Raw genomic sequence first — 22816 nt, 5'->3', positions numbered from 1 at the left:
TCCTCTGGAATCCGTTAAGATTCATTGTCTCTGTACTTCATTTGGCACGTTAAGTACCACCTGGGACTGCTCAGTCTCTCTGTGTACCCCTGGTTTTTCCCAAATTGGAAACTGCAAGGAGGTCAGGGCCATAGTCTCTTTTATTGGTATTTCCCACAGTGCCAAGAACAGGGCTTTGCATTTCATAGGGACAAAATAAATATTTGTGGATATATATTTTATCGTACATAGAAATCATAAAATATTTTCATTTATGAAAACTGTACAAATAAGCCTGAGTGGTATCTGCCAATATTTATAACCACAAGAAAAAGGAACCTACTACTGTGCTAGAAAAGTAGATTCAGACTTTTCTGATGACATCCACTCTCCCACGAATATGCCCAAACTGACTACAGAAAAGGATGAATCAACAGAAGAGTGTCCACTAGAAAAAAATTGCACTCATGTTTCCAATAAGGCATGAAAATATTTTCCAACACAAGAGAGCATTGTTTATGTGACCCCAGAGCTATAGGAAATACCTGTGCAAATATTTGTAGAATTTACCTTTCAAATGTTCTGGAGAAGATCAGACTGTAAAGAAACAAGATGACACCATGGCTTCCTTCTCCTTTGAACTATTTGAAAAACAAAGGAAAAACACATTTGCATAAACACAGTGCATCTCTGTGTATCTGTGGGCATGAATTCAAGGATTTACACCTGAGAGATTTTTTTCTAACTGCCGAAAGGACCATGGGAGCTCTCTCTGCTTCTCTTGGTCACCTCCACCCTCAGATGCATCCTCTTTCCTTGCTTCAGGCGTGCCAATGGCACCATCATTCTCTTGGTTTTCAACCCATCTTTCCTCCACTTCTATCATGTGATTCTCTTCGAATCATGGCTAAGACATAGTGTATACTTCCTCTCCATTTTCCAGCATCTATCCTAGCTCAGTTCCTCAGAGCTGCTCTGGCTGGCCCTTATCCAGCCTCCCTCTGTCAGTGCATCCTTCCTCATCATCCTGTTAAACTCAGGGGGAGCAGAGAAGCGTTCTAGAAATAGCTTTGGACTTATACAAACCTGAGTTCAAAACCAGTTCTACTATATTAACTCCAGCTTCTTTAAGTTTCAATCTCATCTGCAAATGTAGATAAAAAGACCCTTTTCCTAGGATTGTTGCAAAAGTTAAATGAAATAATGCACAGGACCTACTGTAGTTCTTAGAACATGCTAGAACCACAGCAAAATTACTGTCTGTCCCTCTCTAAGGCACTTCTCCCTGTCTCTTTTCTTGGCCAGGTTACTTTTCTGCTCCGAACTTTCCAAAGGTGCCCTGTGAGCTCCAGGATAAAATCCATCCTCATTCAGGGCCTCTCACTGGTTGGCCTTATCTTAGCTTTGTGTCAATACTCTACCTGCAGAAAAGAAGCTCCTTGGCTGGCTTTCAAGGTGCCCAGGGTTAAAGCCTCTTCTTTAAAGTCATTATATCAGGAAGCCTTTTGCTAAAATGCATGCACTTTTCCTTTTGTGGATTAATTTGTCCCCTTCACTATCTATGCCCTTGCAGGGGCTGGATCTTCAGGCAGGAGAAGAAATTTCAGTGCCCACAGAAGCCAGATGGGAACCCAAATGGGTGTACGCCAGGACGTGAGGGAAACGGGGAGAGGTGGGGCCCGAGGCAAGGGACAGCACTTGTGTGTCAGTTTCCTGTTGCTGCCTTAACAGACGACCACAGACGTGTTGGCTTAAAACCACAGGAATCCATCATCTCACAGTTCTGGAGGTTAGACGTCCAGCCCTGGTGTCACTGGACTCCATTCAAACTACTGGTTGGCCTGTGCTCCTTCTGGAGGCTATGATGTCTCCTAGCCTTTTCCAGCTTCTAGAAGCTGTCCTTATTCCTTGGTTCATGACTCCACATCACATAGCCTCTTCTCCTCTGCTTCCCTCATCACATCCCTTTTTCTGAATCTCCTGCCGTCCTCTTTCTCTTATAAAACACTTATGATTCATTGGGCCCATCAGAAAAATTCAGAATAATCTCCCGGTCTGAGATCTTGAACTTAATCACATCTGCAGAGTCCTTTTTACCAGTTAGGTAACATCATTCAGTCTATCACAACTTGTCTAATGGGAGTCACTGCTCCCTTTACCAGCTGATTGAAGACATGCTAGAATACAGGCCTAGTGCTGTCGGATTTTCTGATTTTGGGTGGGAGTGGGGAGGACCTAAACATTTAGGTTTTGTGTGTGGTTTTTTTTTGTTGTTGGTTTTTTTTTTTTTTTGCTGCTCTGTGCAGATTGAGGGGTGGCTTCACCTTAGTTCCCCGACCGAGGATTGAACCTGTGCCCTCAGCAGCGAAAGTGAGGAGTCCTAACCACTGGACCACCAGGGAATGCCCGAACATTTAGGTTTTTATGTGGAATTTTCTGATTATTTTTGAAGTTCACCAAGTCGAGTTTTTAAAAATACACCACCATATGAGCTAATGCTGCAGATCCTATGTAATAGATGTATTAGTTTCCTAGACCTACCCTACAAATGGCCAGAAATTTGAATGGCTTGAAACAGTAGGAATTTATTGTTTCACAGTTCTGAAAGCTAGAAGTCTGAAATCAAGGTGTCAGAGGCGGGCCATGCTCTCTCTGAAGGCCTTAGGGGAGGATCCTTCCTTGTATCTTCCTAGCTTCCGGTGGCTGCTGGCAGTCCTTGGTGTTCTTGGTTTGGGACAGTCTCTGCCTTCATTATCACATGGCATTCTCCCTGCATGTGTCGGTGTCTATGACCAAATTTCTCTCTCCTTATAAAGATACCAGTCATTGGATTAAGGCCCACCCTAATCCAGCATGACCTGATCTTAACATGATTACATCTGCAAAGAAACTCTTTCCAAATAAGAACACATTCACAGGTACTGGGGGTTAGGGCTTAAACATATCTCTTTTCTGGGGAGAGGGGAGATGCAATTCAACCCATAATAACAATAGGCCTACTGCCCACATGTAACCCTCAGACCTCTAGCTTGTGATCTCTGCCTGAAGACAGGGCACAGAACTGCTTCATTTTGATAGTGAATGGTGTTTGGTAAAGGTCTGGATGGGGGCTGATCACACATGCAGCCCTGGTTAGGGAGTGCCCTTCAGAGGAGTATCTATGCATCCAGATGCCCCCTCACTCAGGAAATGGTGCCAACCCCCACGTGGCTATGGTAATGGTCAGCTTGGGTCCGCTTGACACCACTCTTGTGCAAAGCCCACCTGCACCATGCAGTCTGATTCTGCTTCCTTTCATTACTTATTCCAGCTCAACTCTTAGCCTTTTTTTTAAATTAATTTTTATTAATTAAACATTAGTTTAAAAATTAAGTAGAGTTGATTTACAATATTGTGTTAGTTTCTGCTTTACAGCAAAGTGAATCAGTTATACATATACATATATACCCTCTTTTTAAGATTCTTTTCCCATATAGGTCATTACAGAGTGTTGAGTTCTCTGTGCTGTACAGTAGGTCCCCATTATCAACTCTTTGTCCTTGAGGGGGAAAACCTATGTATAGCTCTAGCTCTAATCATCTTATTCTCAACTCTGGCTACACTTAAGAAGCCCTTGCAGATGTGAAAGACTTTCTTATTGAATCAGACTCTCCCAGGTCTGAGTTGAAGAGATGGAAGACAGAGAGGAAAGGGTTTGCCTCTGTTTGCTGGCAGAGTCATTTCTTACATGGTTCCTCTCCGTGTAGCCCCATTAAACATCTCCCTCTACCACAAAAAGTCCCTAAGCAGGCTTCTAGCTTAACATTTCATGTCAGGTATTTAAAATCTATCATATAGCTTCCATTAGTTTCGTATTGCTGCTGTAACAAATTACCATACATTTAGTAGCTTAAATAATACAGGTTTATTATCTTAACAGTTCTAGAGGTTAGAAGACTGAAATGGGTCTTACTGGCCTAAAATCAAGATGTTAGCAGCCCTGCATTCTCTCTGGAGGCTCTAGGGGAGAATCTGTTTCCTTGCCCTTTCCAGCTTCTAGCAGCCCTGCCCACGTTCCTTGGTTCATGGCCCCCACCTTTGACCTTCGATGCCAGCAACAGTGGGTGGTACTCTTTTCACATCACATCAGTCTTCCCCTGTCTTACGCCTTCCTCATCCACATTTAAAGTCCCTTGAGATTACACTGGGCCCACCCGGATAATCCAGGATAATCTCCCTATTTTAGAGTCATCTGATTAACGAGCTTAATTCCTCTTTACCATGTAATGAAACATTCACAGGTTCTAGGGGGTAGGGTATGGACATCTTTCAGGGGACCATTCTTCTGCCTACCACATAGACCCAAGAGAGGGTGGGGGAGGATGGTCTGGGGTAATTAGTTTAAGCAAGACCATGTAGCTAGTGTGTGACTGAGAACTCATGCCCAAGTTTTCTGTCCCTATGACCTTTGAAAGGAATGGGGTTGTGAGTTTCATGAATCAAATTTTCCCTTTCCATACAAGCCACATTTATATGGCTTCAGGGTTACTCTAATTTTCCTCTGCTACATTGTAAGGTTCTGATTCTTTAGAAAATCAACTTTCATTTCTTTATCCACAGAGGAAACTTAAAAAAGCACCTTCCTGGGGCTTCCCTGGTGGCGCAGTGGTTGAGAGTCCGCCTGCCGATGCAGGGGACACGGGTTCGTGCCCTGGTCCGGGAAGATCCCACATGCCGCGGAGCGGCTGGGCCCGTGAGCCATGGCCGCTGAGCCTGCGCGTCCGGAGCCTGTGCTCCGCAACGGGAGAGGCCACAACAGTGAGAGGCCTGCGTACCGCAAAAGGAAAAAAAAAAAAAAAAAAGCACCTTCCGTTTTCCACCATCCCTATCCCCTACTTTGTGTCCTTCCCACACAGGAGGTGGGGGAGATTCATTGCAGGGGAGGGCATTGTGTGGAAGGTGCTGATAGAAGACGTGAGAGGGGGCCACCTTTTTCAGACTGGCAGTCATTTTTCTGAGCCAATGTGAATGGCCGTTTTGGCAATTTAGACTACCATTTTTGTGTTTTATCCCTTAGATGAGGCAAGGCTGCTCTAACATTTTCTCTTCCCATAAAAGCAGTCTTATTGTATATGCCCTCTATAGTATTATTCTCTGGGTTTGATTAGCCAAGGAGAAAGAGGCATTTGTGAGAGGGCCTGTGTGTGATCTGGCCTCTTTCTAGATTGTGGGGAGGGAGAGACAGGTTTCTCTTTCCCTCATTCTGCCCTCTCTTAGTCCTCAAAATGACCTGCTTTTCTTAACAAGCATCATTAGAAATACACTTTATAAAAGGAAGAAGATTCCTGTATGATCAGTTCAACATAAAGGAATTATCTCAACACTTAAATACTTACACACTGTACGTGATCATAGATGAATTTCTCAGTGGCTTCTTTCTCTAAAAGTTCAAACAGCTGGAGCTATAAATCAGAAATAGAAGATAAAAATGAAAAGGAAGATGAAAGTTATATCTAGAAGATGTCAACTCACTGTTAGTACCTCAAGGGAGTTCTTTGTTTCATTGCAAAATCACATTGCTAGAAACTGACATATACACAAGGCCATGTAAAACGTACATGGTAAGACTGGGTGGCCACCGGCCTCACTTTTACATTCCTCAGTTTTAAACCAATATGGTATCTTGAGCAGGAAAACTGTAAACAGATTTTTTCCCTAATAGGTAGAATTTAGCCAAGTTTAGAAGAGTGGCTACGGAAATGGAGTTTATGATAATTTCAGGCATGGGATATTCTTTAAAAAAATTTTTTTTTGTTGAAGTATAGTTGATATACAATATTATATAAGTTACAGGTGTACAATATAGTGGTTCACAATTTTTAAAGGTAATACTTCATTTATAGTTATTATAAAATACTGGCTCTATTCCCTGTGTTGTACAACATACCTGTAGCTTATTTTATATATAATAGTGTGCACCTCTTAATCCCCTCCCCCTCTGTTGCCCCTCCCCTTTCCCTCTCCCCACTGATAACTACTACTTTGTTCTCTATGTCTGTGAATCTGCTTCTTTTCTGTTGGGTATGGAGTATTCTTGATCCTGGTGAATTCTGGAAGGAGAAATTCACAGCAGGCGTCTCTATTTTGGCTGCTTGGATTACTTATGCCCTTGATCCTGGCCTCTTTGGCAGGTACCTTTGGCCACATCAGATGCTTACATCGTGGAGGTCCACCCAGGAGCATCAGTTCCACCTCCAGTTCCATGGTGAGTCTAATACTCACCCAGGCTTCACCATCCTTTATCTGGTAGGACAGGACGGGCAGGAGTGCACTCACCCGTTCAGTGAAACCGTCCCCAGAGTAGTCAGGAGTCGGGGCGATGTAAGTGTCCTCAGTGACAAGGCAGATGGTGGCTTTCCGAGCTGCTCCTGCGGCCCACAGGATGCCTGCGAGCGCCGCGGCCAGCGCGTGCTTCTGCCCCTGCTTGCTCATCGCGCACAAACTTCAGCCCGGGGGGGGGGGTAGCAACGCATTGCAATGAGTATCCCCTAGCTGAGGGCCTGGGCCTCCACTTTCATGGACCCTTCTGAGTATAGGATGGGTCAGTTTGGTTCCTTCGTCAACCTACACTGTGAGAACATTGTGGAGGGCCTCATCCTCTCTGCCCGCACTGAACGGGCATCCTCACCCCAGAGCATTAATCCTCTGGTTTCTCCACTGATCCCTCCCTGTGCATTACTGCCCCTGCTGAATCTCAACACTGTCTTCTCTCCTGAATTCCAGCCAGGCTCCATCCAAACTCTCTAATCTGATAACACAGGCCCTTCCCGAGTGCAACCCCAAACAATCCTTCCAGTTTTATCTCCCAGGTTTCCATTTTGCAAACCCTCTGCCCCAGATGGACTAGTTCCCTAGACATAGTTTCTGCATTCTACCTCCATGCTTTTTCTCATGTACTTGTCTGCCTTTAATATGCAAGTTCTGTCTGTTCTTCCTGACTGATCACGTCCTACGAATCATTTGAGGCCCACTTCCCCCTTACTAACTTATAGTTTACACTCATCTGGTACTCACTGGGCCCAGAATTGTTCTAAGCACCTAACACATATTACCTCATTTAATCCTTATGACAACCTGTGAGGTGGATGCTATCAATATTATTAGTCCCATTTTAGAGATGAGGAAAGTAAGACAGGGGGTTGAGTACTCTGCCCCTGGTCATTTACCTTTAAAGCAGTAGAGCAGTGATTTGAATGCAGGCAGTGTGCCTCCTGACTTAACCATTAGATTGTTCTTAACCATTAGATTCCATCAAATAATCCCAGTGGGTGAGAATTCCCCAGAAATGGGAGCCAATCTTTACATCACAGACCTTTCCTATGCTCATTTTCTAAATGTTTAACATTGACAACTGTCTTCCTGGTGAAGAAACACATGACAGAGTTTAGTGAATGAACTCAGCCATGATTTATAGCAGCGGTCCCCAACCTTTCTGGCACCGGGGACCGGTTTCGTGGAAGACAATTTTTCCATGAACGGGTGGGGGGGTGGCTTGGGGATGATTCAAGCACATTACATTCATTGTGCACTTTATTTCTATTATGATTACATTGTAATATATAATGAAGTAATTATACAGCTCACCATAATGCTGACTGGAGGTGGAGCTCAGGCAGTAACGCGAGCAATGGGGAGCGGCTGTAAATACAGATGAAGCTTCGCTCGCTCGCCTGCCACTCACCTCCTGCTGTGTGGCCCGGTTCCTAACAGGCCACGGACTGCTACCAGTCTGTGGCCCGGTGGTTGGGGACTCCTGATATATAGAATCCATCTAGCTCTATGGTGATATCGAAATCAGTAGCAGGACCCTCACACTCCAAAACCCTTGTCCAAGGTAGAATGAGTCAAACAAAGTGCTGTGAGACTACAGGGGCAGGAGGGAGAACTTGTGATTGGGAAGGTTCAGGAAGGCTTCATGGAGCAGGTCGATAATAGCAATTACTCATTAGCATTTATGTAATACCTGCCACAAGCCAGGTACTGTGCTAACTGCTTGCTATTCATGGAGCAAATGCTGTATGTGTTCCATCTAGATCCCTTGGGATCCCTTTTACTCAGTTGGTGGACACGCCCCCCCCCCCCCCCCATTGCTTTGGGCACTGCTGCTAGGGGCTCATACTTTTCAACTTTCTCTGATGAACTGGAGCCACCTTCCCTGGAAGTGACTGGGAGTTGTGCCACCTGCCCATAGGAGGGTCCATAGCGGATGCCTGATGAGGGTGGGAGGTGTAAAGGCCCCGCCCCCTTATCTGCAGATGGAGCAGTTGCCCCCCAGAGCTCCCATGGCTCAGGCGGAGGCTAGACATCACTGGCAGCCACAGTCCTCCTCTGCTTCTCCTCCTTCCCTAGCCTGCTCCCCTGCTCTCTTAGGGGTTTCTCCTGAGGGCATGCATTCCCTTAATAAATCACCTGCATGAAGAATTCCCATCTCTGGCTCTGCTTCTAAGGAAGCTGGTAATTCACGTTCTTAGAATAGATTAGACGTTCAGTTCCTGTTCTGGGTGATAAGTTACCCTGCCTGAGGGTAGGTAGATGCCTTTTAATTATTTCTGTTTCCTCTAATACCAACCATAGAGTTTGATAGGGGTTTATTAGCATCTAAGAACAAAATAATTTGAACTGATTTTTTAAATAGGCAACTACCAAATACTGTACTTTGTCAGCGTGATTAAAGAGGAGGACGAATCCTTCATTTATTAGGTTTGTCATCACCCCTTTTGTTCTCTCTCTGGAACTGTTAGTTTGGGACTTCCTATCAAATGTTGTCAGGTAAGCCTGTCTGGAGACCTGGTGCTTCGTCTCCTCTGTCAGGGTGCTCTGCAGTGGAGCATAAAAACTGTCAGTGTTATCCCTGCCACTGAACACTGAAAGGGACTCTGGAAGAGCTCTACCTACTCACGAAATTCAGTCCCACTGGGAGAGCCAGAGCCATTTCTGTCTTACGAGGCAAGTCCTCTTATGAGGCAAGTCTCCTTCCTGAGGCAACCTGGGGAATTTTCCCTGGTGGTTATCTAGCCTACAAAGGTTCTCGGGAAATGGGTAATTCTTTGCAAATACTTTTCATAGGCCTCTTACCTGAGAAAGTTACAGTCTTTTCCCTTCCTTGTAAACAACAAATATTTAATGATGCATCCTTGTACAGCCATCTGAATGCTTCGGGCACCTCCCTGAAAAGCAGAGGGTCAGCAGTGAGGAGTTTACAATGGTGGTGGAACCCTCAGGGCCCACGTTATAAAAGAGAAGTCTTGGAAATGGATGTCATTATTTATTCTTCTCGGCAACCTTTTCCCTTCTGGGACACAGCATCCCCTAGGCTTAGTGAAGGGCCACTGTTCTCTACATGTGCCACCCCTCCCCATGGGCTGGGCTAGAATCTGCAATGACTAGCTTCTCTGTGGAGCCCCATAGACTGGCACTCCGGGATGCCTGTCCCCCTCCGCCCCACCTTCACTGGGCTCGTGCCTCATGTCCAACCGTTAGATTTGCAGGAGGTAAGGAACCAGTCGGCTAGCTCTTGAAATTCTGCCTGGCTAGGGATCAATGGTTTGAATTACTGAGGTTTTAAACAAGCCAGAAAGAAACTCCTAGATCTCTTCCTGCCTCTAGATTCTTAGGAATGCTTAGGACCTGGAGAAAAGTGCCAGGAAAACGAAAATTTGGAAGAGAGTGGGGAGGAGTTTGAGACTTTGTGACATCCTAGATAGCGTGTCATAATTTTCAACAGTCTGTTATCATTTAAGGTTACATTTTAAATCGTCGATATGTTTCTACATATGATGATAATGAAAACATGCCTCGTATGGAGGAGGATGGAAGGAAACACAGACAGGGAGCATGGGATTAGGACTTTAAAAAATTATCACCTGGGCTTCCCTGGTGGCGCAGTGGTTGAGAGTCTGCCTGCCGATGCAGGGGACACGGGTTCGTGCCCCGGTCCTGGAAGATCCCACATGCCGTGCCGTGGAGCGGCTGGGCCTGTGAGCCATGGCCGCTGAGCCTGCGCGTCCGGAGCCTGTGCTCCCCAACGGGAGAGGCCGTGACAGTGAGAGGCCCACGTACCACCAAAAAAAAAAAAAAAAAATTATCACCTGCTATTACCTTTCCCACTTCCAAAGCGAAAGCCAGGTCAGAAAAAGGATCATGAAACCGGAAATAGGCCTTTGTCCAGTCAGAGCTGAAGACCTGGGCTGTATTTCCAAAGAGGATCTGGCGCAGTTTCTGAAAAGAGGGGAAATAAATGGTTCAAACAAGACACAAGGCCTCAGCAAACAGACTTAAGCAAGGTGGTGAAACCATGGAGGAGGGCCTGTCGCCTTCCTGGAGTCAGGTTCACACATTACTCTATTCCCTGATTGTAATTGTCCAGCTCTGTGCAAAAGGTTTGCATAGGGTTCACTTAGGACCTTTTATCCTGAAGGCTGAGAGTGTCAACTCTGCACCTTTTTATCCCCATCCGAGTTCTGTCTCTGTGTCTGTCTCACCTTCCATTGCCAGCCATCTTCCCTGTACCCCCTTAAGATCCACGACGGGCGACTACGCTCTCCTTATGCCTCTCATTCCTCTAACCATGACTCTGTAACTCCTATCTCTCCCACGTTAGGGTCTTTCTCTCTTGCTCCAGAAAAAAGGAATAGGCAGGACTCTGATTCCAGCAGTCTGAGTACAATAGTGGTGTAAATTGGTATTAAACAAGCAGCCTCTGTTTTTTTGCCCTAGAATCTTTAAGTTTTTTTCTGGATACTCTGCAGCATGTTAAGATTGGAGAGGGTCTTTTAGAAAATCCCAGAAAATTGGGTACAAGCCTTTGTAAACCAAACCCGTGACAAAAAGAGAATCCCTTTATAATCAGAGGCATATTAATCATTCAGCTTGTGCTAGGTCCTGTGTGGGGTACGGGTATGGAGAGAGAACTTCCGACTGAAGTACTCAGGAAGGCTTCGTGGAAGAGGTGGCATTTAAACTAGGCTGGCAGATGGTGTCTAGCATTTATTGAGTATTTTCTACGCACCAGGCACTGGGCTAAGTGCTTTGCATTCATTATGTTAATTCAATTCCTTGAGAAAGGTACTGTTATCATCCTCCTTTTACAGGAAAGTATTTGCCTAAGGTCACCCAGCAAGTCAGGCAGAGCTGGTATTCGTACCCATGCTAACACCACTGATCTGCCTCCCCAGCTTTAATCGTGTATGTACCATCCTTATAACTGCTGTCATTTTTGTATGCCAATAATTATTGAATTAATATTTCTCATTAGCTTGGGCCATTCTTTTATAACTTAGAAAACATTTATTTAAAGCATTTCTTTCTTTCTTTCTTTCTTTCTTTCTTTCTTGGTAGGGAAGTTGGCAGTTTCTCGTTTATTTCAAATCAGTTCACCGTCATTAAGAGCTTACAAAGGGTCAGATATGTGCATTATCTCATTTAATCCCCATTTTACAAGGAAACATTCATTTAAATAAATAAATAAAGCGTTTATTTAAAAGGACACTTTATACCACATCCTTAAATGAGAATCAAAATCACTTGCCATAATAAAAAATATAGAGATATAACGATGTTATTAGATTATGCTAGAAACTGTTGCCTGTGAAAGCTCTGACTGAGCCCTGCGCTCTTTGTAATTAAAAGGGAGATAAGAGGTGTTAAAGAGGTGTCAATGTGTGCTGCCCTTTACCGGGTCTTCTCCCTGGCCTGCCAGAGTGGAGAAGGGGCTGACTTTCCCACGAGGTAACTCAGTGCTATTCAGTGTCGCTTACTGCCATATCCCCAAAGCACCCCATGCTCCAGCACAGGCACATGTCCCACACTCTGTGACAGACCACACAGTGGTCTGTCGCCTGTAAAGGCGGGGAGGCTGGGTAGAGAGAGATCTGCAAACACACACACATGGTTCCAGGGTATCCAGGGACAGTGAGTGGTTCACTGGGTCTAGAACACTGTGTGTTCTGGGGCCACAGGGCAGGAAGTCAGTGGAAGCTCAGAATGGAAAGTACCTTGTGTCTGATCCTGGAGGGCTTTGAATATCACACTCAGGCATTTGGAGCCAGTTGAAGAGTGTGGACAAAAGGAACATGGAGCCCAACCGGTCAGAGCCAGGGTACCTCTTCCCAGCTGTGCATAGCGTGGGCTCTAATGGTTTCCGAGAAGGACAGGTGCAGGAGAAGCATGCCTCTGGAATGGTCTTCCCCATCTCAAACCAGGGTCTGGTTCCATGGCTGGAGTTTATTTCCTGGCCACCTCTGTACCCACCCTCAAAAGAAAAGATTGCCTCTACAGAGAAATAGAGACAGGTGCATTTCAGAATAAGCAAGAGCCTAGAATTGCACCTGAAGGAAAATTATCTGTCCGGTGGCCATCAAGGAGAGGGAGGAGAAGGCTGCTCTTGGGAGACACAGACTCGGTGTGCACCGCAACCAAAGAGGGCCACCAACCCCGGACATCCCCAGCAGAGCCCTGAGTATGGACAGAAAGTGTCTCCCTGACATCAAGACTGCACAGAAGAAAACTGCTCACTCCTGACTCCAGGGTTGAGAAGCCCCAGCTCTGCTTGAACATGCCGACCACATGAACGGGGACAGATTGTCAAACCTCTCTAAGGCTTTCTTTGCTTATCCTGAAATGGGGATAACCCCGGCTCTGTCCCCATCACTGAAATTGAAAGCTACCACTGCAAGAGGAGAAGTATGGAAAGGACTGTGGGAACCATAAGTGCTGTTATTACCTTTGTGAAAACACAGCCTGTCTACACTGGAACCTCTCATGTTGCATGGAAGAAAGTCCCAGCCCAGATGGAAAAAGCCCAGACACTGGCAGGGGTAAGGGAGGAGAAGCCATGGATAATGTGACAGCCTAAGACAATTGTGGCTGAGAAAGCTGAGAATTCAAATTCAATTAAAAAAGCTCAGTAAGCCAAATCAAACTCCCGTTTCTGTTGCCAGCTGCCCCCTCCAACTTAGGGAGAGCCACTGTCCAGGTTCACCTCGGGAAGGCCTAGAACAGGGGGGCTGCAGGCTTCTCAGGGAGCCCCCAGTGTCCAGGGTGGCAACAGAGATGACTCACCTTACTTATGTAACACTGACTTTCTTTTCTTTTCTTTTTTAAATTTTATTTATTTTATTTTATTTTTTTGCTGTACACGGGCCTCTCACTGCTGTGGCCTCTCCCTCTGCGGAGCACAGGCTCCGGACGCGCAGGCTCAGCAGCCATGGCTCACGGGCCCAGCTGCTCCGTGGCACGTGGGATCTTCCCGGACTGGGGCACGAACCCGTGTCCCCTGCATCGGCAGGCGGACTCTCAACCACTGCGCCACCAGGGAAGCCCTCTTTTCTTTTTTTTAAAATTTTTATTGGAGTATAGTTGATTTAGAATGTTGTGTTAGTTTCTGCTGTACGGCAAAAGTGAATCAGTTATACGTATACATATACCCACTCTTTTTAAGATTCTTTTCCCATATAGGCCATTACAGAGTACCGAGTAGAGGTCCCTGTGCTGTTCAGTAGGTCCTTATTATTTATCTATTTTATATATAGTAGTGTGTGTATGTCAATCCCAATCTCCCAATTTATCCCTCCTCCCAACACTGACTTTCATATCGGTATAATTTATAACAAGATTACCCTGACACATAATCAATGATACATGTATGTTGTTGTGCTGCCTGGTAACTAGACACAAATGGCAAATGGTCCTAATAAATGACTATAATGATTGTTATTACTTAACACAATCAAGCACGGTTTTTCTCTCTTCACTTTGTTAGTTTTCCAGGAATACCTCTCTTCCCTGATTGCTGTGATGATGATAACGATGGTGCTCATTCTCTCTGTCTCTCTGTCTCTCTCTGTCTCTGTCTCTCTCTCTCTCTCTCTCTCTCTCTCTCACACACACACACACATACACACACACACACACACACACACGTCCTGGATCATTCTTCCCAACAGATTTCATTTCCTTACCCTGACTGCCTTGTCCATTGTCCCTGGTCTTAGAGGGACCTCTTGTGACCACCTGTCCCTGTCCAGTCCTCTCCCACATGGTCCCTGCCCACAATTTGAAGTAGAATAATTCGCTTTGAAGCTCCTTCCCTAAATCTTTTCCTGCTTTAGAAATTACTGGACCATCATGGAATCAGAGAGGTTAGAATTACTGTGTCCTAAGAAGACATTTCTAAACTAGCCCATCAAATAGAGTGGTAGTCTCTTTACCTGGTTGTGTTCACCATCAATTTCTCAGCATCTGGTGCAGTACCTGGTACCTAGTAGGCTCGCAAGAAGTAGTTGTTGAATTTTTAAAAATCTGATTCGGCTCTCTTGTTTTACAGTTAAAGGACTTGGGGCCCAGAGCAGTGAAGTGGCATGCCCAAGGTCACATAGATAGTAAATGGTAGTGCCAGGAATCAAATGCAAGCCTTTCAACTGGTACCAGTCAGGGTCCCAGCAGGAAACAGATGGCACTGGAGTCAGGATAATTAACTTGAGGAAACTTTAATTCAGGGACCATTTACAAAGAGGTGGGCTGCATGTGGGGCAGCAACAGCGGCTAATGCAGGGCCCCAGGGTTAGCAAGAGTGAGAAGTTTTTATGTCGCTGACACCTGGAGGGGTGGAAGGGATAAGAGAGTCCTGGGAGAGGACTGCCTTCTGAGGAGAGGGATTCAGCCAGCTTTGCACACCTGACTTCATTCCCTTCCGTCCCTCCAGGCTCCCTCCAGGGCTCCCATTGGTCAAACTCAACAGGAAGTCAGAGGAGGGAGCCCTACTGATGGGGTGAGTACAGCTCAGTCTCCAGCGCAGAAAGCAGGGCGGACAGGGGTAGAGTATGCTTCTGAAGGGGCACACAAATGACACCCACTACCCTGTACAGCGATGCCTCTCTTGGGGATCACCCAAGAGGCAATGAATGAATGAATGAATGAATGAAACATCTACTGAGGACCATCTATCAGCCAGACCTATGTTGGGGTTACCAGGCTCTGCTTCCTGCTCCCCTAAAGCCAGCCCATTGCCTGTTACCCTCGATTAGAGCTTCATTTTTCTGGTTCTCCCCCAGAATATTTTGATCTCCCAGTATTACAGTTTTAATATGATCCTGCTGGGTGATATTGCAAATACACTAGGGGTTTGTTTATTGGCTGCTGATAAAAGAGGCAATAGGAATGTATTCCAGGCTGGGTCCTGCAGAAGGGTCTGACTGTGAAGGAGGATGAAAAACTCCTGCTGGTGGGAAGCACAGCGGGGGAGGGGGTGTTGCTGTGGAAGAGCCCAGAGGAGGACTCTCACCTTCTCCGATGATGCCACCTGGGCCAGCAGCCTTGCCCGCCGTTCATTACACCACACACACTATAAGACGTGCGGCTGGGGGAAGGAAGAACCCTGTGGTACTGGAAATAGGGCAACAAAAGGCGAGAAACAGGAGAGCTGGGGAAAGCAAAGGGGCATTGGCTGTTTTGCCCACTCCCTACTTTCTCAGCAGATTCCCAGCAAAAAGTGTGTGCCAATGTCAGGAAATCCTGTGAATCGCAATTCCAAATGGAGGCGGGAAATGTGAACAGCAGAATGACAACGAAAAACACTCTCATGTGAGTGCTAGGATCCAATCGCTCTAATAGTTTGCCAGGCGGCTGCACGGCCAAAGTGTCGATTAGAATTGGTCAAGCTTCCAAACTGCCTCCCTGGACACGAGTATTCAGAATCTTCAGAACCGCAAGGCTCATCATCTTGAAATCCCAGGGTGTGTTTAATTAATGCTACTGTTACTTAAAGGATACATTATCATCTGGTCCTCATAATGGGAATACGTCCAAATTTGTTTTTTTTTTTTTTTGAAGAAAAATCAATTCTCTTTGCTTCTGGGACTTCCTGAACCCTCCATCAGGTCTGATTCTTTCGTCTCCCAGCCTTTTCCAAAGGGAGAGAATTACCTTGGAAAAGTCACTGAGGAGGTCTCCAATTGCATCACGTCTGTGTTTGTAGACAAGTGGGACCCAGACTCTCCTGCCTCCACAATATAGAGAGGAACTAGAAGACTTTGGAAACACCTGTGAATGCCTTTCTTTTCCTGTTCTTAAAAGGCATGACGGTGTTTTTAGAAATAGATTGTCCATTCACATGGTTCAAAATCCAGAGAGTACAAAAAGCTATGCTGAGAAGACTCCCCCCGACCCAGGGCACTTGCCCCTCTCCCTCCGCCTACTGTCACATTTTAGGAAGTCTTCTGGAATTTCTGTGTGCATATACAGGCAAATACGGTATCAGTGTAGAATCAGCTTTCTCTATTTTCCATACAAAAGGTAGCCTATTTCCTGATATGTGTAAATTTTAAAATGACATTCTCCATAGAAATTCATTAGTAGCCAATAATACTTTTTTATTAAAGTGTTCATTAAAAACCTTTTACAGTAAAATGTGTATACACTCGGCCCTCTGTATCTGCGGATATGGCGGGGGGGCAATGGTATTAGGCCATTTTCTGTAAGGGACTCGAGCATCGGAGGATTTTGGTTTCCTCTGGGGGCTCCTGAAACCAATCTCCTGAGGATATTGAGGGACACTGTAGTTGCTCTAACTACTGTTTCTACAGCACAGTGTAGGCAGAATATCCACCGAGCCTGGAGATGCTAATAGGATTACACGTTACCTGTCTTCATTCCTCAAAAGGAGAGTGATGAACTAGACACCTAAGACACAAGTTAAGGCACCATCCAGGAACTGTGAGGCCAATGAGCAACGTGCAGCATCTCAAGGGAGCCCTGCTGGCCTGTCTTCCTGTGACATCTGGCACTGGAGCACAAGAGGGAAGGTGGATTGAGGCAGAAAGATCTGTGAAGATAAGAAAGAGCACGTGGGCCTCCCAGCACGTTTGTGCCGCAACAACGGCAGTGGAGAGAGTTGCTCTGTGAAGCCTGCGCGGATGTGCGTGATGAAAAAGAACACGGGGACTCTAGTCCCTGTGTACGATGATGTTCCACCTGGGGAGCCTCAGGAACAGCTACACTGAGGGTTAGAAATACTGCGGGGCCAGCCTGGCCTCTGGGCTCGACAAGCAGGCGGAGACTGTGAGGTTTCCCCAGAGGGGGTCTGGCCCCCACGCCTGCCTCTCATCAGGGACCCTGCCTGCAGGGCACAGACTACAGAGCTTTATGTCCATGGCAGGTCTGACCGTAGGCCTTGCTGGTCTTTACCCAGAAGACCAGGCTGGTCCCGGGTGGGTTCTGCAAGCGTGCCCAGGTGCAGGGCCGCGTGTCCTCAGAAAGGAAGTGCTTCTTCCGACTTTTGTCCTTAGGGCCCCAAGGAGAGGTTTCTGCCTAAGTATCTAGAATGTGGTCTGGAGGCTGAGGAAATGGGGTGAATGTGAGAAAACTGTCCCTCAAAGCCCTGCTTTTCACTATGATTGAAAGGGCCATATTACAGGACAATCCTATTGGTGGGATCTCTCACCCTCTCTGGTGCTTTGTCCCTGCCTCGACCCCTGGCTTCACTTCCCCAATTCCCGATCATGCCTCTTTGACCATGACAGCTGGTCCTTTGGCCATTCGTCAAGGCATTGCCCCCAGCCCATGCAATGAGGTGTGTCTGGGTCTCTGCCTCAGCCCCTCTCCCCAGCCCTGGTCAAGTTTTGAATGGAACAAACAGTCCCTGGGAACAGTAGCTTCCAGGTCCACTTGGATTCTTACACATCGGGTTCTTTTCAAATCTGCTTATTTGTTGGCAGCCCCAGGGAACGTTTCTTTCTTGAGATCATCTCTTTGCCCCAAGACTGGGCCTGGACATGTGTCCCCATCTCCCTCCTTCCTGCCCACACAGGACAGGGGTCCTGTCTCCCACATCTACCTCGTCTTCCACCTTTGCAGTCCTCACCGGCTGCCCTGTCCTACCTTATATGTAAATTATTTGAATTTAACTCCCTCATGGCTTCACACTTGACTGTCACACTGAGGGAGTAAATAAAGAGAGACTGAGAGTTTGGGAGGAAAACCTGTAACGTCACCGGTGTCCTTGAAAAATACCATAAATAAGTCATTTTAATTATATTCCCCTTTTACCAGTAACCACCGTCTGTAGTCTTATCTTCCATAATACTCTCACATGACAGCAGATAAGATTCCCCAGCCTTGTTGTTTGGGGAAGATTACGTTTCATTTCATGTTTAATTGACAAGCTATACTTACCGTGGCCACTGCTAGGGAGATAGGAAGGCCGCCCGATTTTGAAGAGATGATAGAGGCTTTGGGAATAGAACAAAGGCTACTCGATGGCCAATGTCCGTGTCCTTTTGGCTGAGGTATCCCTGTTCCATCTTCAGTTTCACCGGCAGATATATGGTTGCCTTCACGATTCTGTGTAAAGTGCCACCACCAAAAAACAAAGCAAACGGAGCTGGTGATGACCTTTTTTCCTCTCTTTTCTCTCTTTCTCTCTGAAATATCAGTGTTCAGAAAATGTTGTCTCCCTTTTAAAGCTGTCTGAAAATTTTCATAAATAGCAATAAAAGAGGCAGAAAAATCCCAGTGTCTGTGTCAAAAGGGTTTCTCCTAAGTTTTATGTGACTCGGAGAGGTTAAGTGTAACTATGGAAACATAATTAACGCTATCAAGACCTTGACTTGAAATTATGTTTATAGAAGAATGTAAATGTCACTGTCTCTTGTTTTGAGAAGGCAACATTTTATAAACAATGAGTGAATCTTTCCAGTCTATATGAGGTATTTCTCATTACGTTGTTAACTGGCCAGTAAACAAAGTCAGGTTACCTCCTTTTAATTCTCTCAGATTCCTGTTGCCTAGCAAGTGAATATAATAATTTTCTTCCTTAAAAAAATCCACCCCCTACCTTTGAGAAAAACATCTATTTTTACTTTTCTTAACTGATTCTTACGGCATTTAAATATAAGTTAGCATTGATTCTTCTTCCAATTTACTTCTATCCTAATTTCATGAAACAAATTTGCCCAGTTGGTAGCTGAAACATGAAGGAAACTGCCTTCCTAGTTTTTCTGGATTCCTAGAGGCTAAGATGCTTTCTTATCTCAGAAACACAGCATCCAAGTCACAGACTACTGGTGGGATAAGATGCATTTCGCAAATCACATGGAAAATCTTTACATTTTTGGCAGGGGGTTTCCCCCACCTTGTGTAAAGCATAACTTGACATTTATTTCTTTTTCCTTGTAAAGATTGTTTTATCTTTTGACTATTCTGTTCCCCCAAATGATAGCTACCTCCATTTAATACTTTCAGGACTAAAACAGAGGTATTATCTCCCCAATTCTAACAGACTGGGTCAGAGAGTTTCAGCACATATAATAAGGCTTTTGATCACAGGTTACTTGGAGCAAGGTGCTTTAGTGGTAATAGTTAAAATATTAATAATTCAGTTGTTTGATTGTATCATATATTAGTGCCAAGAAAATCACCTTAATATTTTATGCTGTGTTTGTTCAGTGATTGAATTAATATCTGAAACACAAAGTCCATTACCTTCTAACCTTTTCAGGTGATATGAGAGAAAAACATCTTTCATCTTATACTGTATAACAGATTTTAAAATACATGTTAACACCTGAATTCAGTCATCTTTTCCTTATTTGAAGATGGTAAGGAAAACAATTTTTCAGAAGCTGAAACAAGACAATAACTATTTTCAGAACTACTTTTCTCCAGGATCACTGAAGCACTTGGGTGTCAGAATCTAGTGTTATTTCACAAGTGTAGGAACTCTAGATTCTCATTTTTTTTTTTCTAAAATAATAACCACATGGTGCTTTTAATGATGAAGAGGAGATCAGCTCCGTGCTCTGTGGTGACCTAGATGGGTGGGATGGGGTGGGGCGGGAGGGAGGTCCAAGAGGGAGGGGACATATGTATACATATAGCTGATTCACTTCATTGTACGGCAGAAACTAACACAACATTGTAAAGCAACTATACCCCAATTAAAAAGAAAAAGTAGGAAGAGATTTTTATGAAAAAAGAAGGCGCAAGAAAAGATCTTCAACAAGGTTTCTAGTTTTGTGTTTTCACACGTTAAATGCTGGGTGCCTGAGTGACATTATGTGCACAGAATAAATGCAGATTATGCTGTTAATGTGATTGTTTTGAAGAAGCAGCTAGAGGAAAACACACTGGCTCTGAGAAAAATAATTACCTGAGAAGTTGTATTATTGGTTCCCAACCTATAAATGAAAGAGAAAACATCAAGAAAATTACTCACTATGTTCAACCCTTATACCCTCAAACCTCTTCAACTTCAACCTTGCTAGGGATGGCTCTTTCTGCAAACAGTCATACCTGAAGCATTTAAAATGTAAATCTGTAACGGACACTTCTCACGTGGCAAGCATAAAAGCTGATTACTTAAACACCTAAAATCCCTCTGGTTCTCCAGAAATGAGAAAATGAGAACATCTTACCGGTGATAACTAAAGATTTCCCTCCACTTGTCCAGAAATGAAATCTTCCTAGTTATCTCCTCTAAATCCAGCTCTTGGGAGCTCTGTTCCCGGTCCGAGGGCTCCATGGCTGTTTAGATAATGTAAGGAATTAGAAGAAGGAAGTTGTTCAGGTGGGAGAGAGAGAGCTGGCAGTGAAGTGAGATGGCTGGCATAGATGCCCAGGTGAAGTGTGTGCAACCCCTGCTTTTTGACCAGCAAGGAGATCACACCACCCAGTTGCAGCTTTGGGCGTTTTGTAAGCCCCCGCTATCAGATAATGATTAAACTTTCATTAGAGGTAGAATACTTTTGTGTTTTTATTCACTGTATGGACGCCATGAATGTTTAATCCAAGACACAGATTTATAAACAAAGGGACTGCAATTACTTACCTGTATCAGAGCAACTGGGATAATTTAATCGATGAGAGATACCATGCTGGTGGAATGTGATAGCACCTTATTCTGTGGTACCTCCTTGGAAATACGTAGTCAAAGAGGATAAAAGCCATCATGCTGATATTGAAAAATGATAGCAACCACTATTGGGTAATACGTAGGCCGAGGAAGAATCTGGCCAAAGGATATTTGATATAGATTTTAGTCCACAGAAATATTACACAATTTGAAGAGGGACTGGTTTGATTTGTTTTGGGGAGAAATTTAAAGGTATGTCTCTTCCTATTGGCTGAATGAATTGTAGCTGTAATAACTGGCATAAAAAAGAATACTGATGGTTGTGTTGGTTAATTTTATGTGTCAACTTGCTAGACTATGGTACCGAGTTTTTGGTCAAATACCAGTCCAGATGTTGCTGTAAAGATATTTTTTAGATATGATTAACATTTAAATGGTAGAATTATGGTTTCTCTGGGTATATGCCCAGTAGTGGGATTGCTGGGTCATATGGTAGTTCTATTTTTAGTTTTTTAAGGAACCTCCATACTGTTCTCCATAGTGGCTGTACCAATTTACATTCCCACCAGCAGTGCAAGAGGGTTCCCTTTTCTCCACACCCTCTCCAGCATTTATTGTTTATAGATTTTTTTGATGACGGCCATTCTGACAGGTGTGACAGATGAATGGATAAAGAATATACAATGGAATATTGCTCAGCCATAAAAAGGAATGAAATTGGGTCATTTGTAGAGACGTGGATGGATCTAGAGACTGTCATACAGAGTGAAGTAAGTCAGAAAGAGAAAAACAAATATCGTATATTAACGCATAAATGTGGAACCTAGGAAAATGGTACAGATGAACCGGTTTGCAGGGCAGAAATAGAGACATAGATATAGAGAACAAATGTATGGACACCAAGGGGAGGAAGTGGGGGTGGGAGATGGTGGTGGTGGTGTGATGAATTGAAGATTGAGATTGACATATATACACTAATGTGTATAAAATGGATAACTAACAAGAACCTGCTGTATAAAAAATAAATAAAATTCAAAAATTCAAAAAACATTTAAATTAGTGATTTTGAGTAAAGCAGATTATCCTTTGTAATGTGGGTGAGTCTTATCCAATCAGTTGAAGGCCTTAAGAGAAAAGACCAAGGTCCGCAGAGAAAGAAGGAATTTGACCTCTGAACTGCCTTTAGACCTGAGCCTGCAACATCAACTCTTCCCTGGGCCCCCAGCCTGCCAGCCTGCCGTGCATATTTCAGACTTGCCAGTCCCCACAATCATGTGGCCAATTAGTTTAAGGAAATATATTATATATATATATATATATATATATATAGAGAGAGAGAGAGAGAGAGAGAGAGAGAGAGAGAGAGAGATCCACATGTCCTATTGGTTCTGTTTCTCTGGAGAACCCTGAGAAGTACAATGGTTTTATCAAAACAAATAATGATTACCAGAAAAGGGTTCCTGTCTTTTCTGACCTAAATTGGACCTCTTCAGCCGGAGGTCACTTTCTCTATGACATATCTGATCATGAGTTTTGTAAAATTCTGGTAATACTAAGAGGTCAAAGCAAAGAGGCTATGTGGATTTATGATGACTAGAGTAGTCAGGGCTGAGGGGACCGGTTATATCTTGAAACACAGCAAGTCACCACATCAACCAGAGGCAGATTTAAATGTCCGCAGTTTTGCTTGGGAACGCTCTACTTCCAGTTTCTTAAACTAACTTTTAGGGATTGTTTAATCATTTCATATTCACAGGTCTCATCAACTTCCACCAGGTTCAGTACTTTTATTGTAAACATAAGAGGCATAAAGAAATCCTTTCTTATCTCCCTCCTCTAACCATACATCCTCCTTTAAAAAAAGCTTTCCTCTGCTTTCCTCTTTATAATTTTATAGTTTTAATGGGGGCATCAGTATTTAATATTTATGGGGCACCCCCTAACCCCCGCTAT

The 22816-nt window shown here is 44.5% G+C and overlaps 1 protein-coding gene across 1 annotated transcript in view; it reads right to left on the bottom strand.

The window, feature by feature from the left end:
- MINDY4B (MINDY family member 4B) overlaps positions 1–20533 on the bottom strand; it is a 41045-nt gene extending 20512 nt beyond the window's left edge. Inside the window, exons 1-8 of the mRNA XM_033402716.2 lie at positions 20427–20533; positions 20162–20189; positions 18187–18354; positions 10117–10236; positions 9094–9185; positions 6295–6460; positions 5355–5420; positions 550–620 (exon numbers count right to left, since the gene is read on the bottom strand). Of these exons, the coding sequence (XP_033258607.1) occupies positions 550–620; positions 5355–5420; positions 6295–6460; positions 9094–9185; positions 10117–10236; positions 18187–18354; positions 20162–20189; positions 20427–20533 (818 nt within the window). The remainder of the gene's footprint in view (positions 1–549; positions 621–5354; positions 5421–6294; positions 6461–9093; positions 9186–10116; positions 10237–18186; positions 18355–20161; positions 20190–20426) is intronic.
- Between the last annotated feature and the right edge of the window lie 2283 nt (positions 20534–22816).

Source organism: Orcinus orca, chromosome 5 (genome assembly GCF_937001465.1).
Source record: "Orcinus orca chromosome 5, mOrcOrc1.1, whole genome shotgun sequence".
Lineage (NCBI taxonomy): Eukaryota > Metazoa > Chordata > Mammalia > Artiodactyla > Delphinidae > Orcinus > Orcinus orca.
This window is presented reverse-complemented; position numbering and strand designations above follow the sequence as displayed.